At 42.2% G+C, this 16714-nt stretch overlaps 1 protein-coding gene across 1 annotated transcript; it reads right to left on the minus strand.

The window, feature by feature from the left end:
• Positions 1 to 4841: 4841 nt before the first annotated feature.
• Positions 4842 to 16508, minus strand: LOC308152230 (septin-10-like). The gene is made up of 10 exons (XM_080525155.1): positions 16380 to 16508; positions 15011 to 15125; positions 13964 to 14159; positions 12987 to 13173; positions 11425 to 11586; positions 9545 to 9641; positions 9105 to 9273; positions 8659 to 8791; positions 8041 to 8225; positions 4842 to 5970 (listed from the first exon to the last, which is right to left on the minus strand). The coding sequence occupies exons 1-10, from the start codon at positions 16404 to 16406 to the stop codon at positions 5955 to 5957; spliced, it is 1287 nt and encodes a 428-aa protein (XP_080381281.1). The 5' UTR covers positions 16407 to 16508; the 3' UTR covers positions 4842 to 5954.
• Between the last annotated feature and the right edge of the window lie 206 nt (positions 16509 to 16714).

Below are 16714 nucleotides of genomic sequence, written 5' to 3' on the forward strand. Positions count from 1 at the left end.
GATGTTGGAAACATTCTGATAGGATGCGTTTTCATTGTGCACTTGTAAACTTTAGATACTCTGTATAAACTCATCAGTAATCATAATCAAGCTGTAATATCTAAGTTGTTGACAGCTCAGCCAACCTCTCTGTCTCATGGTCCACCATCTACCTTGCAGCATGTAACTCGACTGGGGGCCAGTGTAGAGCCTGGGTCAAGAGGGCAGTATATTTAGAACTGACCAGACTCGGGTGACTTGGCTGCCATGACGACCAACTTCTTATGGGATGGGGGGCTTCTAGTCAACAACTCTACTTGTAGACTCAATGGAGCCCTGTCTTTAGGATGATTTGTATCTTTGCTTGATCATCAACTAACGGCCTATAAGAGCCACTGTGGGCATCATGCTGTGTGCGTTCTGTCTGCCTTTGACTGAGCTCACCCGGTACCGTGACTAAACTTTTATCTTAATTGTCTACTGTCACGATCCAACTGTTCCTAGTTGTCATGGTAAGCTCAGGGGGTGTTGATTGGCTACCCAGGGTACATGGGGGAGTGGCTTGCCTGTTGGCGGGTCTCTCGAAAGGTATATTAACAGGTGCTCATTTGCCACCTGGGGGTGGTTGGAGAGTGGAGAGAGTGGAGAGTGGAGAAGAGAAATACTGATTGAGACGCCTGATCTAGAAGAGAATCAGGGAACCATCTAATATCACATTCCTTTGGCATTTGGGTCCATGATGACATGATTGCATCACACAATTCCTGCAGATTTTTCAGGTGCACATTCAAGCTGTGAATCTCCCGTTCTACCACATCCCAAAGGTGTTCTATTCGATTCAGATCCGGTGACTGGGAAGGCCACTGAAGAACACTGAACTCATTGTCATGTTCGTGAAACCAGTTTGAGACGACTTTTGCTTAGTGACATGGTGATGCATTATCATACTGGAAGTAGCCATTATGATGATTTGATCATCACCATTATGCACAGGTATTGAAAGGTGCTGATTGGCGCTGGTCATGAGCTGCTCAAAATGTATCCATAGAACCATGCTAATGAACTTCATGCAACTTCAACCAGATGACCTCTTTGTGATTTCTGATTGGTTGATAATTCAGATATGCAGGGTCAGAGAGCCTCAGATGCTGCGTTTCCACCATCTGCTATTCATGTACACATGAATATCAACAGACTAGCTGTTCCTCAGCTAAATGTGGGCAGCCTTTTGGTTTCAAGTCAATAAAACTTGGCAGGCACCTGTCACTCAGCCTGTGGTCTCCTGCCTCCCTGAATTAACTAACCTGGGGGATATTCCATCAATGTCGCTAAAGGAAAATCCAGACTTATTTGACTTATCACAAATAAGCTTGGATTTTCCTTTAGCGACGTTGATGGAATACCCCCCAGATGTAAGTACTCTAATCTACTCTAAAGCTAATCAGGAAGTCAGGTCCAGTTTGGTGGCAATTGGCCCTTACTGGAGGATAGAGGGATATAGGGGGAGTTTACCCGGAAAGGCTTTGTATAAGTAAGTAAGTCAAATGTATTTGTATAGCACCTTTCCCAGACCAAGGGTCACAAAGTGCTTTACATATAGAGAACATAATAAAGAAGAAACATAATAAAACATAGTAAAAGAGCGAAAGTCATAGCAGGATTAAAATAGGCAAACAAGTGAAAATAAGAAGTAAGTAACAGAGAACAGAGGTACAACAATATCAACATTTCTTTGGCATTTGGGTCCATGATGACATGATTGCATCACACAATTCCTGCAGATTCCGGTGCACTTTCAAGCTGTGAATCTCCCGTTCTACCACATCCCAAAGGTGTTCTATTCGATTCAGATCCGGTGACTGGGAAGGCCACTGAAGAACACTGAACTCATTGTCATGTTCGTGAAACCAAAGGTACAACAATATCAACAGGACACAGAAAGACAGGCTTTTGGGGCTATCCTTTAGCTGTTTTTTTAAAAGCCTCGACCGAGACCGCTGATCTAAGATCCAAGGGAAGAGCATTCCAAAGCCTGGGAGCCATATTAACACACATACCAATGTAGCTGTCTGCTTGTGAAAAGTAAGGGCCAGCCCAACGTATGATACAACGTGCAACGGTGGGTGAGCGACTTGGCATTTTGTAACAAAGCGCAAGGACGCATGACACACACTCAATCTCTGTAACACAAAAGAGGCTGCACGTATGTGCAATAAGTCACCGTAACAATCACAGACAGAAAAGTGACTCGGACAAGGTTCTCTCTAGCCTCAAACGTAGCAAAGCCGTGTGAACGGAAATCTAAACCCAATTTCAGTTGAAGATTCTTCCTACGATTATCCATATGAACTTTCTAGGACAGCTTATCGACAGCCACCTGGTTATTGAAGGATAACACCTTTTCAATGGATGTGCCCCCAGACATGAAAATGCTAACCTTCTCTGAGAGCGAGCTCTGGTGAAGGTCATGAATTTACTGTTTGTGTTTGAATTGTGCATTCAAGACTAGTTTTGAGACCGTATACAGGGAGGTCTGTAGAGACTGAATGAACAGGCTGGATGTCTTCAGTAGCCTGCACCATGAGAAGGAGAGAATAGATAGATGCCCATATAATCATCTGCATACAGAGGCAACTGTTCTGGTGGCATCCCCTTTTCCAGGTCATTCATAAACATGTCAAACAAACTCAAGGAGCTCAAGTGGAACCCTGGGGTACGCCTCTAGTAATCTCAAGGAAGCTAGACATCTGATTCTCAGACAAATTATTGTGTTCTGTCGGCAAGATACAGTAGCTTCTAAACATTCTACTGTACCTTTTGAGAGTTATAGTGATTTTCCCCCCCCCAAAAAAATGTGCATGGTGTTTTGGCAAACATCTTAGCTGTTTATGGGAACAAGTTTTGAAAAGTTGAATACTGGTTCAAGAAATGTGCTCAAGCAATTGAGAAAAACAAATGCAATTTCAATGAATGAAATGTGAAGATGTTTTAGCTGTCCTTTTCAATAAATTGTTTACACTCCCCTCCCATCCCATACGTATGTATGTATATATGAGAACAATTAATCTACCTACTTACTGGGTATGCACACACACACACACACACACACACACACACACACACACAAACACACGATCAATGCAATTATGCACACACAGTTGTAAAACCTCAAAAAGCAAAGTTGGGAGTTTCTTAGATACACCCGACAGCTACATTCTGTCACATCCAGTGGCAGAAATGTGTCTGTACATTTGAATGCTTCCGGTTCCATGTAATTGGCTGAGCAAACAATGGATATGAAATGTAACTTTCTGCCCAGCCTTTTTAATGAGTAGGTACTCCCACGACAGAGATAAGACTCCCAATGACGAGTGTATCAAAACACACTAGTAGAGGGGACTCCCGATGAGGAGTGTATTAAAAAAAAAGAGGTGTTCCTTTCAATTAGCCTTGATTTTGGAGACGGGTGGAGTTAACCCTTTGTGGAGGGCATTACATAACTTGACAAAAGATTCATCAAAATGAGGGACTCAAAGGGACCTCCGTATTTACAAGGTGTGTCGCTGTCGTAGTGAAAATGGAATGGGATGAAATGAAAGGGGCAGCAGGGCCTTCAGTCCAAACTGGTAAGCCTAGGCCCTACGGCCTGACCAGGTTCACACACTCCTCATGGCTGTACCGTATGCACAACACTGAAGGGGGACCATGGCTGCAGAGATTTGCATTTTGACCTTCTTGATACAAACGTGAGTTTGCCCTTTCTACAGTGTGGCTGTCCACTGGCAGGAGAAAGACATCAAATGCCAACAGCTTGGGAAGATATGACTCGCCTTTTAGCAGATTAATTTAAAGCCAAGGCAGGCAAGGCAAGGCACATTTATTTAGATATTCATACAAATTAATGTAATTAATGGAATAAAATAACAATTAGAGATAAGAAACCTGGTCAGTTTTGTGTTATCCATACAAGTGAATGCAAAACACACCATGCCGAGAGGACATCAGGAAGAGGTTAGTGAGACACATCAGTCTGCAGAAGGCTATAGAAGAGTTGAACTCCATTAGTCCACCGTGGAGAGCATTTAACATGACAACAACTCCTCGTAGAAGTGGACACCCTTCCAAAATATCCCCAAGAGCCACAAGAAAAATAACAAATCAGGTAAAAACCACCCCAAACATAATATTTAGAGATTTGCAGACCTCAGGTAACGGTGCATGCTTCAACAATAAGAACACTGAATCAAAATGGCATTTGTGGGAGGGTTGCTAGGAAGAAGCCTCTGCTGTCAAAAAATAACCAAACTGTTTAGTTACCAACTGAGACAAAGTAGTCCCTGGACCTGAACCACTGTAAGACTGTCAGATAAGTGTATCCTGAGAATATCATGATCAACAGTCTCACATGCTGCACTAAGGTCCAATAGTACTAGGACTAAGACTTCTCCTGCATCAGTGTTAAGGTTAATGTCATGTCATCACATGTTTAAAACCTTAATAATAGCTATCTGAGTGCTGCGATTAGGCCTACACCCAGATTGAAAGCCACTATTTCAATGTATAGAGTGATTGGTCAAATAACAGGTGCATGCACCCTCCTCTCCTTCTGAACAAAATGAGCTGTATGAATTTATTTCTAATCTACTGAAAGGAAAAGTAGAATTTGATCTCCGGGTATTCATGTGTTTCAGATGTGTCCTTTATTTACAGTGTGTGAGGACCAATTTGGGTAAGAGGGATGCCATCATGTGGAATAAGACACTCAATGCACAACGATTTGTCATTTAAGAGGGTGAAATAAGGACAACAAAATGCTTTGAGAAACATACTATTATGATTTATTTTCTAATAATAAACCCCTTTCTCCAAACCTACTAAGCGAATACATGCAAGAAAAATGTGTACAAAATATGTAGTGTAAAACGCTAACGTCAATTATATGGGTTAGAATAAATTCTTTTTTTTCTAAACCCAAAGTAGTTCTTGAAATTTCAACCTACATAAAAACAAACCGAACATGGCATATTATATAGTAGTAACTGTATATGTAACTGACTTACGTCTGCTACTCCGAAACATCATGTACCACTGTAGAAAAAAACACTGATTCATTCATCAGCATTATATTTCCATTTCAGCACCTGTTTCAGTTCTTTGGTATTTGAATATTACATAAGGCAACAGGGTAATAAAGGCACATAAAAGCATACAAGGGCATTTTCAAAATTGAGGTGAGGCTATGTAGTTAAATAACATTTTAGTAATACCTTTGATCGGTGCCTGGAATGTAACAGGATATGACATAGGTATATTATACATTGAATACAGATGAGTTTACAACCCATTCATCTACAATTCACTGCAGTGATGAACATACCACGTAGTGATGAACAATAAATGTAAGATGCAACAGGTATGAGTCACGTATAGAATACAGGTATGGGTCATTCAGGCCATGCAAAGCAATCGTCTACCATCTGCAGAGTTTAAGTTACATTTCTCATATTTCAGGTTTTCAGAGGTTTACCCACACATAACCTGATACAACATGAGTGAGATTGCCAAGTTGACTAACCACCAGTGGTTATCAACAGAGAACATTCCACATTTACAAATGCCAGCGTGGCAAGAACACCATACAGTTAGAATTGACAACTTATAACATCTTGAATCTTAGGTCCTAAACTACTGCATAAATAGTACTGCCAAGTGTAAGTGTGAATACCTAGAAAGATAAACCAGAAGCTTAGCATCTGGCGCCCTCTTTCTGTGGTAGAGGGAGTGACACTGTATGGGCGCACATGGATTCATTATTAGAGTTATTCATACAAACTTTGACAAGTTTAACAACACCCAGGCTGGCTTTTGATATAAAAAAAAATATGATTTGGCAGATAAGCAAACAATGATAAAGAAAGTGATTAAAGTATTCCATTTTGAATGTATTTGCCGTCTGACTCGTGAGGTCCATTCCTTCACATGAACCCGGAGCTACAGGAGAGAAGGAAAGGAACACGTTATTTAGAGAGAATTGATTTAGAACACAGCGACAACTAAATAACTAAATATGTGTTGAATACTAAAATAAGTTAGAGAAGCTTTAACATTACCAAAAGCCAAAGATGATTTTTTTTCAACTGTGGGTATTTAGGAGCTTATTTGAACAATGTCTAGAATATATTCTCAATATATGGGGTCAATGGGTCTGTCTATAAAGATAAATATTCTGAGTTTAATAATCCAAACAGTGGGTTAGGGTTAGTATCAAGTGTTTCAAATGTTGTACTGATGCGAGCTAAGCAACTCTAGCCATTTTCTGTGAAAACGTTTTCATAAGAAAAGGCCTTAATTAAAATACATTGGGGGAGTGTGACATCAAATAAGTAAACAAGCGAGTGTCTGTAAACAAAATGGTGTCTTTTGTTAGAAATACTTTCACAAGCTCTGCTTTTCCAATAAATCAAGAGTGCCTCCTTATCAACTGATCTAACGTACACACATGTGACGAGGTCTGGTGAAAAGGTCCGCTTATGGAGGCAAGTTGCACAAATGACCAAAAAGCTTCTTTAAAAAAGAAAATGAGCCCCGCGGTGGTGTAGCGGTCTAAGCACTGGCCACTAGTGCAAGCTGCCCACCGGGGACTGGGATCGAATCCCAGCTCGCCAGACCCGGATATGGCCGGGGCACACACGGGGAGCGGCATATTGAGCGGCCGCTCCCGAGGGCGGTATAGGAATATTTCCGGACAAGGATCCGTCGCGCAACAGCGCCCCCGGAGTGCCGGAATAACGGTGCTGGGCTCGAGGAGCCAGTCAGCTAGTCTGCCTGGCGGCCTCCTCTGGGGCTGCCGGCCACGGGGTCGTGCGGCGGATCCCACGCAATAGGCAGGGGATAATTGGATGCTAGGTTGGGTTCAATTGGATACCAAATTGGGTGAAAAAGGGATAAAATCTGAAAAAAAATAAAAAAATATGAGTTTTCTGTTTTTTTTCATATTATGTGTTGAAGAGCCCACTCAAAACAACAAACACGTTTTAGGATCACTAAATACTTATAATTTGTGAACAGGATTCACTGTATCATCTGCCGTCCTGCTTCACAAGCTACTTTGTTAGTGAAACATGGCTTGTAAACAAACTTACGTTTTAGGACGTGTTCAAAAGCAAGGCCTGTGTGATCATCTCATTGATCATTAGCATGTTGATGTCCTAGTAGCATGTCGTGATGTGTTAAACATGCAACTAGCTGCTAGCTAGCTACCAGCACAATGGTAGCAAACACGTCTGTTTTGATTCAGAGCGATTTTCTCCTGTATTTGGTTTGAGGTGTACCAACATTAGAAGAAGCATATCTTCTTAAACTATTTTCAGATTTCAATGTATGACACATAATTCGAAAGCTTACAATCACTTTCATAATCTGTAAAAATGTAAAGAAAATCTGTAAAAAGCACCGACTTGGGGATTTTTCCACCAGACCCCGTCACAAATTGATGGCTGTTTTACCCTGCCTCCCTATCTCACTTCAGAAGTTTCTGGAGCAACAGTTTGGGTTTTGGTTGCTAGCCACATCGGGAGACAAGTTAATGCCAGATGCCTGGAGGCTCCTGTCAATCACAAATGGGGTTATCATAATTAATCATGTGATAGAAGGATCCAGTCAATATCACACAGATGTACTGGATGAGTTTGGACAATTACAGGCACAACACGCGTCTCATGCAGGGTTGCCAGATAGGATTGACAATTTCCAGCCTAACCACAGTCTAAAAACCGCTAAATCCACCAAAAACCAGCCCAAAACCTATATTGTCAGAAAAACGCTAATTACTATTGGGCAGGTGCCCATCTCCTGCCCCCTAAACTGTATGTCTGTTGCCAATGATGTTTGTAAAATAAAATAAAAACCCGCCCCATCTGGCAACCCTGGTCTCATGCACTTGAAAGTTGGTTTATGTCTAAACATGCACAGGTGTGCACAGTGAGCGAGGGAATGGAGCAAAGTGGGGAGTGAGTGATGACTGAGTTAAGAAGGGTGAGAGGGGTTAAATGTGTGTCCTACTTTTTGCGGTCCTTGTCCTTTTTGAGGTTGGCGTTGGTGTTGAACGACTGGCCTTGGAGCAGTTCGGTAGCTGCTTTCTTTTTGCTGAAGGTGTTGATCTCATCCTCCAGCGACCTCCTCTTCTCATCCAGCTTACCCTTCTCCTCCTGGTGCATTCTTTTCAGTTGCTCAAACTTGCCCTGCAACTGAAAACCAAGAGAGAAAAATACTGTTTTACTAAATGAAACCAGAAAAATGATAATCACGGTTTATAGTGAAGACGAATAAAGATTGTCGTGTTGACTGTATAGAATAACATGCCATCAAGGTAGGCAGGTTGTGCAAACACCCCCAGTAAACAAAGAGTCCAAAAGACGTCCTCAGGGAAGCCGGAATGTGGGTTCAGATGACGTCTTTCTAGGACGACCAGATGACGTCTATCTAGGACGTCCAGGTGACGTCTTTCTAGGTCGTCCAGATGACGTCTTTAGGACGTCTTAATGGACTACAGAAGACGATTCTGTAGTCCATAAGATGTCCTAAAGACGTCATCTGGATGTCCTAGAAAGACGTCATCTGAACCCACATTCCGGCTTCCCTGAGGACGTCTTTTGGACTCTCTGTTTACTGGGACAGTACCTCTCTCTCTGCCTCCTTGAGCTCCGTCTCCTTCTCCTTCACCCGCTGGACGAACATCTGCCTCATCTCCTCCTCCCGCCTCTGCAGCTCCCCCAGGAACTCCTGCCGCTTGGCCTCGTAGGTCTCCTGCAGGCTACGGACACACACACACACACACACACACACACACACACACACAGAGAGAGACACGGACACACACAGACACGGACACGAACGGACACACATACACACACACAGACAGACATACACACACACACACACACAGAGACACGGACACAGACACAGACACACACACTTCTATCAATATCTACTCACTGCCCTTTTTTACTAGGGAAGATGGTCAAATTATAATTGTGTGTGTGCGTGCGTGCGTGCGTGTCCGTGTGTGTGTGTGTGTGTGTGTGTGTGTGTGTGTTTGTGCGTGCGTGTGTCAGCAGCGTTATTACCTGACCGGTTTGCACTCGGGGCCTGTGTCTTTGAAGCCCATCTCCTCCAGTTTGCAGCGGCGGTAGAGTTCGTAGTGGCGTGTGTGAGTCTGCTCCCTCAGGTCCTCCATGTTCACACAGATCAACATCTCCCTCAGCTTCACAAAGTCACAGTGGTTCTCATTCTCCACTGAAACACACACAACAGCCCTTACTTTACCACCAAAACACACAACAGCCATTACTTTACCACCAAAACTCACAACAGCCCTTACTTTAGCACCAAAACACACAACAACCCTTACTTTAACACCGAAACACACAACAGCCATTACTTTACCACCAAAACACACAACCCATACTTTAACACTGACACACACACACACATAACAACCCTTCCTTTACCTCTTGGCAAAAATACTAACATAATTAGAAGCTGCACATGTAAAACAGGTTTGTACCTTGCACCACACCCCAGGGATACTGTCGAGCCTTGACCATTTTGTTTCCAATCTTCACCTCCTCTGTACTGCCGACAACAGCGAAGGGCAGGATCCCCTGACAGAAGCAAATATTGTTGTCACTTTATAGGTTACATGATTGATTGACAGTTAAGGGTTCTTATTTATCGTTAAGAGAGTTAAAAAGAAGTACATTGATTTCTGTTGTATTAGCTAAGAATGGGTAGAACTGCAGGTTCCAGAATGCCTTGCAGAAAGACGTCATATAAGTTGACAGTTTGTTTCTTGTTTTTGAGAAATGCGAATTGTACATCCAGAATTGAAAGTGAATATCTAATAGCTCGTTTTATAGAATTTAAAGTGATCGCAAGTGTATGTCTGCAGATGTATATAAAGAACCTTTCGCTTGATATCACCAGTCCTAGCCATCATTTCAGAAGGTAGAAACACTACAAATATATTATGGATAGAGACATGGTGTACGGCATAGTTAGGAATGAAACAGACACTTCTTGGAGCCTACGGTAGTGTTCAGGGGCCGATTCCTAGAAGCCTGATTATCTTCTAATCGGCGATAATCTTCTAATCTGTGATAATTTCATTTTGCGTTCGGTTCCATCAATGTGGCTCAAATAATTCGCTGCTTGGTTGCTGTGCAACCAATCCTTCTGAGTAATTCTGGTCGCGAGCAGACTTACAGGCTGGTTTAGGTAATGCGTGCGTCAAAAATGTCTAACAGGCGGAAACTACATCCCGAACGACAGTTCCTCAAGTGTCTTTTAGGAAATATTCGTTCCCACTTTTTACGAGATAGATAGTTTGACTGTGTGATATAGATAATTTGATATTTTGATAGTGTGATCGATCGATATAGATAACTTGATATTTTGAAAGTGTGATAGATAAATAAAAAAGTGTAAAAAATAAAATAAAATAAATAATAGGTATGTCTATCACCTTGCATTGGTGTCATCACAGCAGTGTGTTTGGTGCAGGGGTTAAGGCAGCCAGCTAGAGGTCCGAAGGTTCACGGATCGAAACTTGATTTAATTTATTTTTTTACATTTAACCGAAGCCTTCATGCAAATCGATTTACAATATATATATATATATATATATATATATATATATATATATATCTGTCTAAGTGAATCATCTATCCATCAGTAATCATAAGAAAAAATAATCTATGCCAGGGTCCAGTTAGAAGAACATCATTTACTACTCAGTTCTCAGTAAATTAGCCTGCACCATCATTTTATAGCCTACATAATTTTTTAGATGAGATTTTAGATTAGATTCAGACAACGAAATGCAGTAAAAAGTGTGTCAGAAGAGAGATTTGAACCACCGTCTTAAAATGACGAACGAATACTATGGCAGCGGTCGATACCACTATGCCATCATGACAATATGACTACATGTAGCCTGCTGCTGATATCACCACAGTAGTAAATATTCATTTATTAAAATATGAACATATAACAATAACTGGGGCTAGTATGACCTACGCATTTAATCGGTCAGCAATTTCTTGCCAAACCATTTCCCTCGCCTTGTTAATTGTGGCAGTATTGCACTATTTTACATCTTATTTTTCGTCTTCATAAAGATCAATAAGTAGGAGTGCTGCGTAGTATCTTGTAGTGTAGTATCTTCATTTCGACAGTTCGACTCTTCGGGGCTCTTTATGTCTGCGTGCACGCGCCCATATCGAGGATTTCTAAGCCGGTGTTCTGTGAACACTCATGACACAAGCCTGATCCTCGTTCGAGGAATCACCTGAGGCTTGAATTCCAATCACGAGTTGCCTGATTGTGGCTTTTATTTTTATCGCCGATATACTAATCAACGTTGGTGGAATACCCCCCAGGACTCACGTTCATGGCAGTGTTGATCTTAGAAACCGTCTCGTCGTCCACAGGAAACTGGTAGATCTGGACACCGTTGCTGACCAGCTCACTCATTATCTTTATCTTAAACTTGTGCAGCTCGCTCTTGGAGATGGTGTCTGCTTTGGCAATGACAGGAATGATGTTGACCTTAGGAAATAAATGAATCACAAATTCAAAGCAAATCTAAAATCAAATCATAAACACTATTCCATCAATGTTGCTAAAAGAAAATCCAGGCTTATTTTTGCTAAGTCTCACAAGACAGGATTTTCCTTTAGCGACATTCATGGCATACCCCCCCCGCCCCCCCCCAGTTTGGCCCATTTGTTCTTCATGTATAAAGACATCACAGTTATACTGTACAAACACATTCTTAAACCCTTTCCTGCTCTTAAAACTCTTTTCTGAGAGGACTGTTAGAACTTAATAGCAGGCTTCAGAGGCTGCTGTGGGTGCTGCTCTGAGTCAACCCATTGATATCGCAGACTTGTTCAGTCCTGTAACAGAAGCATTATTCACCATACAACTCCCAGTTCTAACTGGGCAGAGAGAGAGGTAGAGAGGGAGGCAGAGAGGTAGAGAGAGAGGTAGAGAGAGGTAGAGAGGGGTAGAGAGGGAGGTAGAGAGAGGTAGAGAGGGAGGTAGAGAGGGGTAGAGAGGGAGGTAGAGAGGGAGGTAGAGAGAGGTAGAGAGGGAGGTAGAGAGGGGTAGAAAGGGAGGTAGAGAGGGGTAGAAAGGGAGGTTGAGAGAGGTAGAGAGGGAGGTAGAGAGAGAGGTAGAGAGAGGTAGAGAGAGGTAGAGAGGGAGGTAGAGAGAGGTAGAGAGAGGTAGAGAGGGAGGTAGAGAGAGGTAGAGTGGGGGGTAGAGAGGGAGGTAGAGAGGGGTAGAGAGGGAGGCAGAGAGGTAGAGAGGGAGGTAGAGAGAGGTAGAGAGGGAGGTAGAGAGGGAGGTAGAGAGGGGTAGAGAGGGAGGTAGAGAGAGGTAGAGAGGGAGGTAGAGAGGGGTAGAGAGAGGTAGAGAGGGAGGTAGAGAGAGGTAGAGTGGCTGGTGAATTTTCTCATCAGAGACACTTTGGCTAGTAGACCAAAAACGTTTTTATGCCTTTATGCCCTTGTATAGATCAGTGTGGTATTCCAATCAATTGACGATCCTCAGGTTAGTGCCTGTGCAATATTCTCAACATACAGAGGAGCGCGGCAAGCTGGGATTCCTCAAGAACTGAATGGTAAATGGACTGTACTTCTATAGCGCCTTTATCCAAAGTGCTTTACAACGGCCTCTCATTCACCCATTCACACACCAATGGCGGCCAAGCTACCATGCAAGGCGCCGGCCCGCTCACTGGGAGCAATTTGAGGTTCAGTGTCTTGCCCAAGGACACTTCGACATGTGGCCAGCCGGGGCTCGAACCGCCAATCTTCCGACCTTGCGATCATTAGACGACGGCTCTACCTCCTGCGCCACAGCCGCCCCCCCACTTTGGCACTTACCGTAGAAGAGAAAAAAAAGTCATTATAATGGAGACAGACCAAGTTTTAGGACCTCACCTTACTGTCCAGCTTCTTCATGGTCACCAGGTCCAGAGACTTGAGAGAGTGGCCTGAGGGGGCGATGAAGTAGAGACAGGCATGGATGCGGGAGTCGTGGTAGTTGTGCAAGGAACGCTTGATCTTTAGCTCCTCCTGTAGATACGACTCAAACTGGGTGTCGATGTAGTCCACGACATGCTGGTAGCTGGACAAGAAAATAACCAAGGAGAAAATAGTTTTAGATTAGATTAGATTCAACCTTTTTGTCATTGAACAGAGTACAACAAAATGTATTTTCAATTGCTAGCCGGCCTCTCTAACCTCAGGCTACCCGCCACCCCCATTATATTATATTTTAGGTGTGGTGAGTGGAATGAGCGCATGTACAGAGCCTGGACTCTTAAAAACCTTTTTTATTCAAAAAGGCCTTTGACTGTTGAACCTGTGTTCATTCTTGTGATTTATTTAGTGTTTTTTTTTTTTACTATGTTTTTAACTTATTATGTTTTTAGGCTGTTTTTGTTTTTAACTTATTGTGTTTTAGGCTGTTTTTTTTTTACTCTGTAGCACTCTGAGATTCTTTTGAATTAAAAGTGCAATACAAATAAAATGCATTATTATGATTATTATGATGTGGTAAAAGTGAATTGAGGTAAACAGAAAGGTGTACAATATGCAACTGTCTTTAACCAGCGTAGACACATTAGAAAACAGCTTATGAGAGAAACATTGAACACAACATTTTAGCTTTTTAAACCATAACAAGTTTTTTTTTTTTTTTTTTTTAAATGACTGGACTTTTTAAATAGGCACTACATTTTATAAACAATAAAACTGTCTGTTTTTATTGTATGTATTAATGTATGTGACCTATGTGTGTTTTTAATGTGGAACTGTATTCTTGAGCTGCACTTCTGCCTGTCGAAGGAGAATTTCTGTGACGGTGTGACAGACAATAAAGCTATCTTATCTTGAATCTTGAATCTTCCACTTGCCTCTCCTGCTTGTTCATCTGGTCCCCAAAGCCCACCGTGTTGACGATGGTTAACTTGAGCCGGACGTTGCTCTCCTGCAGGTCGTAGGTCTGCGCTCTGAGCTTCACCTTGGGCTCGAAGTGAGACGACTCAAAGTTCTCAAAGTTGGTGTTGAACAGCGTGTCCATCAGGGTGGACTTTCCGATGCCTGTCTCACCTAGGTTGTGAAGAAGATTAGTTCTTTTAGTAGAAGGCGATAATAGGGAGAAGGTTTTTCCTTCTATCAGTGGCCCCGGGCCCGAGCTAGAGTACTCTTCATGCAACGAATGGTGGACTGCTGATTCACATGCTTAGTATTCAAATGTATTGATTGTAAGTCGCTTTGGAATAAGGCGTCTGCTAAATGCCAAAAATGTAAATGTAAATGTAAATGTCAAGGGACATCACCGATTTCTGACCTCAAAATCATTTGTCCAGATCACGTTACGAACATGTGAAAACAGCTTCCCCAAATGTGTTCTGTAAACCAAAGCTAGGTATTACGTCCGTAGTGTGTAGTAACACTAGGTATTGCTATTGTTTGAGGATTTTACCGTATTTGGGGGTAATCACATGTTGTGAAAAACTCAAGGAGCTTTTAGGGAGTGAGCTTACCAGTTTGTTGTCATTTGGTATTTTTTGCTCTAGGCACAAGGTCAGCCATAGTCGGTGCCCCTGGAGCAATTAGGGTTTAAGTGCCTTGCTCAAGGGCACATGCAGCTCCCTCCTGAGGCGGTGATCAAACTAGCTACCTTCCAATTGCTAGCCGGCCTCTCTAACCTCTAGGCTACCTACCTTTTAGCAACACTTATTGGTTGGTTGTTTATTTTCTGTTTATTTACACTTTAGGAGTGTAAATAAACAGAAAATAAATAGTTACTGTAAAGCACTTGTCAAGTGTCATGTTTAAATGTGCTATATAAATAAATGTGATTGATTGATTGATTGATTATTGGAGAAGAGATTCTGTTGTCATGATCTTGAAACTTGCTAGCTGAACTTTTATTGTAGCATTAAAATGATACTCACCAATGCAGAGGATGTTGAAGCAGAAACCCTGGCATGTTGACTTGTTCACCAACTGGTGAGGCAGGCTGTCAAAGCCTACGTGGCCAGACAAGGACAGGGGTCGTGCATTTTTGTCCTGTTATGAATGAATGAATGAATGAATGAATGATCTTTATTGTCATTGTAACAGGTACAACGATATAAGGAGACATATAGGAGACATACAAGTAGACATAACAGTCTTCTCCTTAGTAGGCGGAGAGGATAGTAGTTCTAACAACCTAAAACAGTTCAGGGACACTAGCTGTGTGGATGTCACCATTTGTGTCTAGCCATGTTTTCTTTGTAAATACTAACCACACAAAACCTGCAACAAGGGAGCTTTATGGACACCTTGAAACAAGTTTCTCTCTAAACCCTCTACAATTGTCTTCCTTACACGGAGGTTTCTTCTGCGTGTTGTTGTTATAAATGACATCCATGATCCTACCGCTGTCTGTCCTGTCCCTCTGTACTCAGCAGCTTTCTGACCTGTCCCTCTGTACTCAGCAGCTCTCTGACCCGTCCCTCTGTAGCTGTCTGACCTGTCCCTCTGTCCCTCTGACCTGTCCTGTCCCTCTGTACTCAGCAGCTTTCTGACCTCTGACCTGTCCCTCTGTCCCTCTGTACTCAGCAGGAGACTCAGACTGTCGCACAGGTTGATAGACCTGGACCAGCTGAGCATGACACATGTCGTTTCAGCATGGTGGATGGTTGATCATGTCTGTGTCCAAGTAGCCAGCGACAAGGTCCAGCAAACACAGCAATGCCACTGGACCAAACATAAGATTCTCCTTAAACTGATCATGTTGTTACAGTACATAGAATTAGATAGGCTTAACTGTGGTTACTGAGATTGCAATGGAGACTAATGGACACTGTTGGAAACTCAAACTGGCTGACTAGAAGTAGAATCCGGTTCAAATAGCTGGCTTGTTGGTACCACATCGTTTTACTTGGGCTCAAACTTCGAAACTTTCAAACTTTGGCTCGCTAGTAACGCGCTAGCCAGCTATGAATGAATGAATGAAAGCTTTATTTCGAACATGTGAAAAAAGAAATAGTTATAACAACAAAAAACAAAACAAAAAACAAGAAAAAACAAAACAAAAACACTATTTACTTCACATGTCCGAAAAGGAGTAGGAAGAAGCATAAGCTTATGTAATCCTACCCCTTCTCCAATACTCAGAGATTAATAATTAATAATCTGCAGTAATAGATTATTAGTCATATCTATAGTAATAGCTAGTAGCTAGCCAGCTTAGCATCAAGTGACTGTTCTGGGAAAGTGTATGAAAGTTATAGCTGAAGCGATATAAAGGAAACAAAATGATTAATTAATGATTACCCCCTGAGCGACATCCGACGCAGTCATCGCAGACGGATACAAAGTAACGGAGGCAACTAAACAAACTTTTAAAAAGTCGCTACAAAGTCTCAGAAAGGAATGTAACTATGTAACTAGACTGGATGAGCCTTCTCATCAGATGAATGGCTGGGGGGACACGGTGACGTTTATTGTCGTTACGTTGCTAAATGAATTGGCACAGCTTACAAACATTATGGTATTAATATTATTGATACGAAAAGTGCACTATAGTGAACAAATGTAGAGTTCTGACAGTTATTTTAGACGACACGCTTGTGTCTTACAAGTCAGCCACCCCCACATACTGAATGGTA

Source organism: Nansenia antarctica (genome assembly GCF_963989245.1).
Source record: "Nansenia antarctica genome assembly, chromosome: 3".
Classification (NCBI taxonomy): Eukaryota; Metazoa; Chordata; class Actinopteri; order Argentiniformes; family Microstomatidae; genus Nansenia; species Nansenia antarctica.